General features: G+C 36.3%; 1 protein-coding gene across 1 annotated transcript in view; it reads left to right on the plus strand.

Annotated features, from left to right (window-relative positions):
- The first annotated feature begins 1,433 nt into the window (after positions 1 to 1,433).
- The window catches only part of LOC125208937 (scarecrow-like protein 3), a 17,625-nt gene continuing 7,943 nt past the window's right edge, over positions 1,434 to 11,115 (plus strand). Inside the window, exon 1 of the mRNA XM_048108473.1 lies at positions 1,434 to 1,983. Coding sequence (XP_047964430.1) covers positions 1,540 to 1,983 — 444 coding nt within the window. The 5' untranslated portion in view covers positions 1,434 to 1,539. The remainder of the gene's footprint in view (positions 1,984 to 11,115) is intronic.

An 11,115-nucleotide genomic window follows, 5' to 3' on the forward strand; every position in this document is an offset into this window, starting at 1 on the left:
ATTTGGAGAAGGGCACCAAATCTTGAAGTAATGGAAATTGTGATGTGTTGCTTTTGGATTGTTCCATCCTTAACCACTTCCTTTTCTCATATACAAATTAAAAGTATTTGGAAGTGCAGAAGATTACAAAACCAGTGTTTGGAACAAAATTGACGACACATTGTTTGGCTTTGTTGGAGCATATTTGGACTTTAGTGAAGTTTGTAGCATATTATACACTTTTTAGACAACCCCTTGATTCTCTATCCACCACCTTATGTCAAGGCGACAATCACCCATGGCCCAACAAAAGAGAGAGAGATGATCACGTTAAGGCAATTAAATTTTATGATAAGATTACTTCTAAGTGTAGTATATTCTAAAGTTTATTTGTACATATGAAAGATGACCCTCCTAATATCTCAACATCCCATCTTTTTTATTATGTTATTATAGTTTTTTTCATTCATATTTTTCCTCATGTGTTTAACATTGCTTTATGTCTTGCTCTGATTTCCATCGGCCTCTAAGCTTTGACAAGATTACATTTCTCCCGTACCATCTCTGCCTCTCATCATAGGCACGTACTCCACTCCATTCCCATTCTCCCTTAGCCACGTCTTCGCCAACCTCGAGCTCGCTCGAATTGCCGTCCACCCGATGTTCTATATGTGAGCATTTATAGTTAAGATCGTAAGCTTGCCCAATCTAATATGTTCAAAATCGAAATCCGAGTCGAACCAAAAAATCTAATACCAAAAGTTCAAAATTTTAAAAATATACCATACTCCAAAAATGTAATGGAGTACCAAATGTCATTAGAAATAGAATGGTTCACACAAATGTTTAAGTTTATAATTATAATATATTTTTATTATACAAATATATTTCAAATTTTGAATTATTTCGGATTAAAATATCCAACCCGAATCGAAAAAAATCTAATCAAATTTTAAATTTCAATATAATCCATAACAAATTTCCAGATTTAAGATATTTTGCTCAATCCTTCTTTGCCTACTGTCAAGACCACCAACCTCATGCATAAGCTTTGAGTTTTGTAGTATTCCATTATTTTGCATTTGGTACTTTGGACTTTGAAATTTACAATTAGATGAAAACAAAACAAGTAGACATTAAGACATAAAGTACTAATTAGTGATTAGTCAAATAACTTAAAAACGTTCTGCAATCAATAAGCTGGAAAGTTTTGAAATTATATGAATCGGATTTTCAATTTTGAGTATCCAATTTCTTGATTTATGGATTCGGGTACCCGTTTTTGTTTTCGGGTCGGACTCCCAACTTGAGTGCCCTGATGGCCCGCTCCACACTCCACGAAATAAATGAGACTCCTAGTTTCTTCTCCATATAAAGAGAGAAAAATGACAAAATCCTTATTCCTTCTTCCACAATAAACCACTTTCCTCACATCAATTTCCTTCTCTAGAAGGATTCAGCTTTAAACCTCTTTCAATTGCTGCTATAATTTGCAATTCGATCGAATTTCTCTCTCACTCCGCACCAAAATCAGTCACTCAAATCCCTGATTCCGCACAAATGTTTCAAGAGGACGGATCATCATCCGTGACTTCGTCGCCGCTGCAAAATTTTCCGATGACTTCGCTATCGCCAGCTCCGACGGCGCCACATCCATGGCTGAAGGAGCTTAAACCGGAAGAGAGAGGATTGTATCTGATCCATTTACTCCTCAACTGCTCCAGCCTCGTCGCCGCCGGCAACCTCGAGAGCGCGAACATCGCCCTCGATCAAATCTCCGGCCTCGCCTCGCCGCAAGGCGACACGATGCAGCGCATCGCCGCCTACTTCTCCGAAGCCCTCGCCGACCGGATCCTCCGATCCTGGCCCGGCGTGTACAAGGCCTTCAATTCCACTAGGGTTCCGGCCGCGGCGGCGGAGGAGATCGCAACAAGGCGGATGTTCTTCGAGCTGCTTCCGTTTATGAAGGTGGCTTCCGTGATCAGCAATCAGGCGATCGTCGAGGCAATGGAAAGGGGGAGAAGGTTGTCCATCTGATCGATCTAAATCTTGGAGGGTTCAGGGCGCCCGGATCCAGGACCTCAGCCCCCGGCCCGGAGGGCCGCCGCATTCCGGACACGCGGTGCACCACCGGAGGGAGGTTGGATCAGATGGCGCACGCACTGAGCGATAGGGCCCGGAAAGATTTTCCGTTTTCAACCCTATTTTGATTGATATGAAGGTTAAAAACGATTTTGAGAAACCCTTTAAAACGGGGGGGGCCCTTCGGTTTTTGGTTATGCATCTTCCACGCATTAGCGTGTGAAGACGACCCCGTGGGGGAGGAGCTGAGAATACTCAGGCCCCTCCTCGCCCCCCCTCCCCAACCCCCGGGCGGGAATTCCCCTATGGGGTCTTTCCCAAAAAATCATGGTTGTGACCGAGCACAATCTGACCACAACGGGAGACACCTGATGGAGAGACTCTCGGAGTTCCCCATTTTACGCGGCTTTTCGACTGCAAGTCGACCTGCCACGATTTGTTGGAGAGGCAGAGGATGGGGGAAGATGGTTTTGGGGGGAGGAGATCAAGAACATCCGGGAGGGGACAGAGAGGCGGGAGAGGCACGAAAAGCCGAAAATGGAGCCAGAGGCGGGAGGGCCGGATTGCGGGCGTGCCACTTAGCTACTACGCGATGCTGCGGCAAGAGGCTGCTGCAGGGATCGTGTGATGGATACAAGATTAGAGATGAGAATGGGGGGTTTTTGGATTTGTTGGCAAGATCGGCCTCTCCTGTTTCGGCTTGGAGATTTAGGAGGTGAAAGGATTTTTAGGTTGGGTTTGATTCTTCTTCACTATTTGATCATTTGTAGAGGAGAAGTTGATCACTTTGTTGTATGTGCAAGTATTAGATGGTTTGATTGTGATTTGATTTATTTGTTGAGATCAATGTTTGTAGATTAACTCAATTATGCAGTTTGTGTGTTATGGAGATTAACCTCTTATCAAATGTAAGAAGATTTCAAGAATCTCAGGTTAAATTGTTGATTTTAATTTTGTTGTCAACATTATTTCGTCTGTAATAGGTTAAGATAACAAGATTAAAACTTTTTAAAATTCCCTTTAACTTTGTTCCCAACTTTGAAAATAGTCAAATACTAGGAAGTAATTAATGCTAACATTAAAAAGCTTAATACTTTTGTCTTTTTTCATACTAATAAAATTTCATATTAACTAATATGAGGGGTGATGGGTCAAATATAACGTTATCACATTTAATTAAGTAGAAAATTGTCATTTTTTGATTAATAAAATACCCCCAAATCAGGATAGCTGATTTGATTTCATTATATTTTTTTTACAATTAATTTATATACATATTCTTTAGGACATTTAAAAGGGGCAAAGTAGAATGGTAAAATAAAATTTGCACTATTAAGTAGTAGTACTAGAAATAATAAATAGAACAAAAAAAATTATAATGAAAAAGATTTTCCAAAAAACACCATATGAGTTCTCAATATGCCAAAAATATAAAGTCCAATCCAATGAAAAAAAGGGAAAAAGAAAAGTGATGATATAGTTGACGACGACCACAAAGATAAAAACAAAATACCCCCCTTTGTTCCCGATCTATAAAAATACAAATTAGAATTTTCAAACTCATCTTCTACTCTGCAATTTATCTTTAGACATCTCAATAGTATCATTTTTTGGCATATTCTTCGCCTTTTCACTTTACTATGATATCAAAAAAAATTTCTAATTTCCCAAGTTTGAATAGGGAAATAAGTATTTTGCAAACCACGTTTAAAATAATACAATCAAAATTCCATGTGAAAGAATTTGTGTGAAAAAAATGAGAAAAAAACATAAATTTTAAAAATTTTGATTTAACAACTTTTAAAATGACAAATTTTATTATAACTTTTATTTATGATTTGGAGAAATTATGTGTATGATTTTGATAAACAAAAATATCATGCAACAAAACATTTCTTTTTAAAGCTATTTAATACATTTAGTCAATTTTTAAAATACGCATGCATTATGTTGATAAATTCATAGGCAATACGAGAAATTTTTTTCTAATGGCAATAGACAAAAAATTTTCAAAGTTTTTAATATAATTGACTATTTTTAAAAATTAGGTAAAAAAAATTAAGTTTGACTAAATTTCATGACTTTAAGCCATTTGACTATTTAAATATGGTATTGTAAATGATAGAGGGGCCCCGTTCATGCACTGAATATGATTCTATCTCCATTTCTAAAAGAAAGTCTATTTTTATATTTTGGAAGTTTTTACCATATATAATACTATTGTTGACTATTGTTTGCTTTGGATTATTTTTGTGTGAAGACTTGTATTGTGTATAATGTTTCTTTAGAATTTTTATTTTATTTTTCTGGCGATATTTTTCTATAATTTTTGTTGCTTTACTGAAATGATGGCTCGTATTCAAAAAATTAATAAGGGGAAAAACCCACTAGAATAGAAACCACATATGCCAATTCATTGTAAAAAATTAAAAAAATGTTTTAAAGGTGAGATTCCTATGTATAAAAAACTTTATAATGTTATTTAAATACTGGGCTATCTAGTTATATATACTTGTTACCAATAAATAAGGATAGCCATTAAGTCAGATTTTCGAATACCTTAATACTGTATCTGAATTCAAACTGCATCAAGATTTATATATGAAATTGGGGCCTAAATTAAAACATAAGGTTAAAAATTGATTTTTGTTAATGTGACCCTTTTTTGGGAAAATTTTTTGGGGTTTGGGGAGCATGCAGTATCACTTTTTAAAAAGATGGTCTTATAATCACTTAGCTTTAATAAAAATAAACAGACGAGTTAAATATTATTTTTAATTTTTATTATTTTCGAACACTACATATAAGTAATTGTTCAACCAAATTCCAACAGCTCATCTATTAAAACGTTTCTTAAATACCCCCTCCGTCCTGTTAGGAGTGACATTTCTTATCGACGAGTTTTAAGAAATGTTAAGAAAAATGAATGGAAAAAAGTTAATGGAATAGAGGTCTCACTTGTATATAGTATATTAGTTTTAAATGAAATGTAAGTGGAATGAGCTAGTGGAAGATGAGACCCTATTACCATTTATGGGGACTCTATTCATGATGAATTAAAATGAAAAAAGCGAGACTTCTATTCGTGACGAAGAGAGTAGTGGAGATACAATATAATTTGACTTGACATTGATTTTAATGTAGTTCTTATTTATCTTTCTTGTCGAATGATATATGATGACTATTTATTAGCACTAAAACACCTGCAGTATACATGGGAGATCTAGTATAGCTAAAGGTCGAGTTGGGTTGTCAAACACGGGGAATAATATCACCGATGACTACCTTCTACTAAACTTCTTTTACTATTTTGAGAAACAATGATTTTTATGAAAACTTTTGAAAACAAGAATACGGAAAACAAAAATGTACTAATTGCAACAAAAACTAGAGGTAAAATATATGAGATAAGAGAATTCGGGGATGCGCATTCACGTTATGAAACTGGTTATACAAATTCCAACTACAATACCTAGCACAGTTTATACTTCGATAGAACGAGTCACATTAGTTATGCCAATGCGGTACAAGCGTAGATTACTAACTTGGGTTGTCAATCCCAGATTCGTAACTCCCAAAAACTCCTAAGACCTTGTAAAGTGTCCACTCTCAATTAACGATGCGTTTTAAGGAAGCTAATTGTAGTGTCTATTAAGTGGATCTAACTCGCCAACTCCTCCTCACGATTATGTAGCAAGTTATATTAAATCTTCATCGAATGTGTCACTCAAACATGAAGTATTACGTAACAACTAAGGAAGAAACGAAGTAAAAATAAAACGGATATTAAATAGAAAAATGAATTGTATAACCAAAGTTGTTGCTAACACATCCCTATAATCCTATGAATTTAGTTACACATGATAGAATAATCTAAAAACATAGTTTGAAGGAAAACAAAGTAAACATAAGAACTAAAGCGATAAAACCCAAAGGTAGAATCCTTGTAGCCTTGATCTTCACTTGAATCCATCTTCAACCTCTTGCACAGCGAAGAACTCTCAAATATTATGCTCTAGAATTATGAGGCATAAAGTGTCTAAAGTAAGGTATGAGTGTGTGTTGAATGAAGAGGTTTGAGGGGGTATATATAGGGGAACATTCGAGTCCATGGGTATAAGGAAAATGTTGGCTAATCTTGGTAAAATTTGGAGAAAATCTAGGTCAAATCGTGTGCCGCGTTTTTTCAGCGGACCTGCACTTTGGCCAGCGATCGCTTGTGCGTTATCCGTAGCTCCGCCCATTGTGTAGCGCCGCTTGCATGTGTTGTAGCGGTCGCTGCAAATTAGTCCAGGGCGACCTTCTCGAGCGGTCGCTGCGCACTCCCCAGGTCCCCGGAGTCTTGGTTGTAGCACAATTTTCTCCGGACGGGCCGCTATAGGTGTACGTGCTGCGCATGATGCGCGGGCCTGGACATCTTGGACGATCCAGACTTCCATCTTCGACTTTTTCCATCTTTTTGGCTCAAATATGCACAATTTTCACAAAACATGTCAAAATACCAAAATAGATAAAATATGCAAAATATGGACATGAATTGCGATTTAGACATTGAAAACGAGACCAATTAAGGATCTTAAAACATGCAAAATCCGAGCGTATCAATATAATATTGTTTAATCGAATTATTAGTACACGTAAAAATATCAATATGGCCACAGTTAAACCATAATGAATGAATCAATGGGTACTCACAAAATCTTGTTCTTGGCTGAGACCTCAAACATTAATCATAATGAAGGAAAAATAGGATTATTGTTGTAGTTTATCGCTCGACCTGTGGAGTCATGAAATATTGGCACCAAAAATCACGTGATCTCTCACGAAGGTTGTAAAATAACACGAACAATAAAAAGTATGAGCAACAAAGATTCTACAATTTTGAAGCAAGCTTCATGTTGAAACAGCTATTTTCGGACAAATCATAATATCTAAATATAGTTTATAGCATTTTAAATGTCTTATAAAAATTTGTTATATTAAACATTTATTCCCAAATTAACTAATACTATTAGCATAAATATAGTGATCAAATTTTATGTTAAAACTACTCTCTATAAGCCCTTATGAACCTTAATTTAATCTTATTTCTAAGTTACTATATAACCCATTTTTAAACATGACATTTGAATTTTCCTACAAAAAATGAGCATGAAACTCGAACGGTGGTGCAATAATCACGATTTCTAGAGATTTGTTTGACCTATTGATTCCTGTATTATCCCACTAAAAATTTAGGAAATGTGTTCCTATTCAAAATGGTCGAGATAGTGGGTAAATCTCATGAATTATATGTTCGTGTGTTTGTGCTAAATCTCCAAAGTCCATGATTTGCACTTGTTCACACTAAATAAATGAGATTTCAATTCTTTGTGGTCTTGGAAGATTTCCTATGTGCATCGAAAGTACCATCAAGAAATGATGCTAAAATTCCACTTTTGCCCTTCACTTTTCAAAATGCATCTCCTCTTCTTACACAATTCGTTCAACGAAATTAGGGATACGTGGAATTCACTCCAACCATATTGAGTGCGTCAGACGACCTATTTCACTTTCAACAACGAGTTTGGGAGTAGTAATTCCTAAATTTCGTTTTCAAACCCCTGGCGTGAGTTCTCTAAGCCCGGTGAACTTTGTTGTGCTCTTTCATCGTTCATATTCAGGCCGTGTCGGTGCCGTTTTGTTCTAATTTTTTGATTCATATATGAATGCGGGCGGTCGATCACGGGTGTACCTCATTACATCCGTTGATTCGAAGAAGGCGACGACATGCTCGGAGAGCGGATCTTTGTAGTATTTTCACAAGTCGGTCCACCAATTTCCTTCGTCACCTTGTGTTGTGTATGTCTAATTTCTTGAAAAATCGTTGCAGCTTGTCTTTGATTCCTAGCTATTTTGAGTGTCGCTCAAACTAATTTGCGAGTGAAATATTGCTCAAACTCTATTATGAAAATTAGTAGTTGTTTGTATGAAATGTGGACCAAAAATATTGGTTAAATCTTGATTCTCCAATAGAAATTTTGTTATTTGTTTTCTACAAATCGAGATGATGAACCTGCATGAGTATGCTACGATATGTCAGTTACTAGAAGCGTGCTCGACAATTATCGTAAAGAGTCACCATTCTTATCCGTAGGTGTCTTAACACTCGTAGGCATGACGGTTGAGCGTAGATTTCTTGCTTTGGCGAGAAACTATAGTTTGCTCAATAGGGCACCATCACCGTAGTCATTTGGATCGTCTACTTCATTTCACGAGATCTTATTGCATTTCAACTATGAGAATGGATCGTAACACTTTTGGGCGCTTGTGCCTTTTAAGAGCGGGGTGGGTTGCGTGTGGGTCAATTTGTAGGGGTGGAAGAACAAGTTGCTATATTCGTTGGTGCTTGCACACCCAAGAAGAATCGGTGTGTAGGTTATGAATTTTGGAGTCGGAGCCACCATCTCTCGTACATGCACAAAGTGTTAGGTCTTGTTACGAACTTGCATGATGTTTTGCTAGTCGACCGACTCCGAGTCAACGATGTTTACGCACGATAGTCGATGGAAATGGTTTAAGGTAGTATTTAGATCTACATAATAGTGTATGCGGTTCATATATCGAAATATATCAAATATAACCGACATGTTCTTCACTTAACTTTCCAAATTGATGCGAGGTTGCCTTGGTGCTTTGGACGGTACGCACATTAATGTCTTAGTTAGTAACACGAGATAAACCGGATTTCGTTCTAGGAAGGGGCAAATATCAACAAATACCCTTGCAGTGCGTGATCGGAACATGCAATTTGTCTATGCCTTACGGATGGGAGGGATCGCGGGCGACTCTCGAGTTTGCGGGATGCCGTGTCACTGTGAACGGCGAAGGTCCAGGTCATTTTTTGAATCAGTATTGGTCGATCAATGCTCTATTTTATACAATGCAATTAATTATTCTCTTCACTTTGCGGGTACTATTATTTGTGTGACAACGGATACGCAAATAGTGATGGATTTTGACACCCTTCGGAGGGTACGATACCATCTAAAGAATGGGGTCAGGGGCTGAGTCACCACAAAATGCCATCGAGCTATTCAACATCGCACCGCAGCAAGGAATGTCATTGAGAGAGCGTTCGCGATCCTTAAGATGCGGTGGGGGATTCTTGAAGTCGTCATTTTATCCAATCAAACACAGATCCGTCGATAATGGCTGTTTTACTACATAATTTTATCGTCGTGAGATGGCAATAGATCCGATTGAAGTTGAGTTGGATGGTATCTATCATGGAGTGAATCATGATGATGACAATGGTGTTGTGGAATTTGTCGAGGTGTGGAGCCTTCAACGAATGGAGTCGAAAACGCGAAAACCTCGCGCAACATATGTGGCTAACCGATGACCTTTGTCTAGTTTTATTTTCCACATGATTTCAAAGTTGACTAAGTTGTGTGGTTGTGTGACCTAGCTGAATTTAGTATTTTCGCATTCGAACATCATTTTTGCCTTGTGTTCGTATTATTTTGTTGATTTATTAGGATCTTTCTTAGTTTGTTCTTCTTCGAGTTTCAAATATCGAGGCGAGACGATGGATGGGATCATGGCTCTGTGGCCATGGGAAGATGGACCTTCGCCGCGCCGGGGTGTGCTGATGAATCCGAGGAAGGTTTATACTATAAGTGTCCGTTGGGTGGAAATCATCCGGGTCATTTCATTTGGTGTGATGAGCATAGTAGCCATACGGCTCTCGGAAATATAGGGACCGAGAATCGGTCAACCGCATCCTCTGGCCCGGTTCCTCCTCGGAGAAATCACGTGTTGATGCAAAGAAGGATAGATGTTGCATTGTATGCGGTCGAACAAGAACCATTCCGACTTCACATCCCTGGTGATGTTAGCTTTCATGACCACTGTATTGGTCCTACTTGGCTTTCTAATTGGGAAGGTTATGTAATTATATTAGGTATGATATAGAAGCTGTGAAATTAATAATCGCATGTAAATTAATTGAAACTCTCCAAAGTGGAAGTGAAATATCATAATGTTATAATAAAAGCACTGAATTAGGATTTGTTTTGCAAATTTCACCTCTTAATTAATTTGTAATCTGTGAATTTTAATCATATTTTTATTTATTCGAAAGAAAAATATCAATTCCAACTCCAAATATACTAAGAATATTCTCATGCATTCCAACTGTGCATTAACTACGTTCTCATCTCAATATGACGAATGTAGATTTAAAATTAAATAGACATACCAAAAAGGGCAAATCAAAGTTTGTCATGCATGAACTTACTGTCTGTTATGCTAATAAAATTAAAGCAAAGTAAAAGATGAAATTTCACTATGTAATATTAGGTGAAAAAGCCAGGAATATAGCCCGAAATATGAATTTAATTTCCAACAAATACTTAAAATTTCAGTTACAACTCGAAAAAATACAAAAAAGAGAGAAAACTAAATAAAATGGAAACTATTTTCAAAATAAAAAGTGAATAAAATTAAAATTTTTTCTTTCAATATAAAAATCGGTTCAAACCCCACAACTTATTTAAATTCAAATTTACATTAAATTAAGAAAATTAGATGACACTTTATTGTGAATTTTAGTCATAGTATTTTATTTAATTTATATTGTAACACTTTCCATTAAAATATATCAATGCCATCTTTGAATATGCTAGTATTTTTAGGCACTTCAACTGGTCATTAACTACGTTCTTATCTCAATATGACAAATAGAGATAAAAGACAAATCAAAAAGGGGTAAAAAACCAAAAAATATAACCGTCCTTGAAAATAAAATCCCGAGTTGAAAATTTGAAAAATCAACATTGTAAGAAAACAAATTAAATATTGTAAAAAGGGAAAAAAAAATAAATTGACAAAAAAAGGCATACAATTATGACGAAACAGCATAATTTTATTGATAAAACGGGTAAATGGAGATTAAAATTAAATAAATAAACCAAAGGCAAATCAAAAAAGGGGTAAAAATCCAAGAAATACAACCGTCCATTGAAAGTAAAATCCAAAAATAGAAATTTTTTTAAAAATCAACATTATAAA

Source organism: Salvia hispanica, chromosome 3 (assembly GCF_023119035.1).
Source record: "Salvia hispanica cultivar TCC Black 2014 chromosome 3, UniMelb_Shisp_WGS_1.0, whole genome shotgun sequence".
In the NCBI taxonomy this organism is placed as follows: Eukaryota; Viridiplantae; Streptophyta; class Magnoliopsida; order Lamiales; family Lamiaceae; genus Salvia; species Salvia hispanica.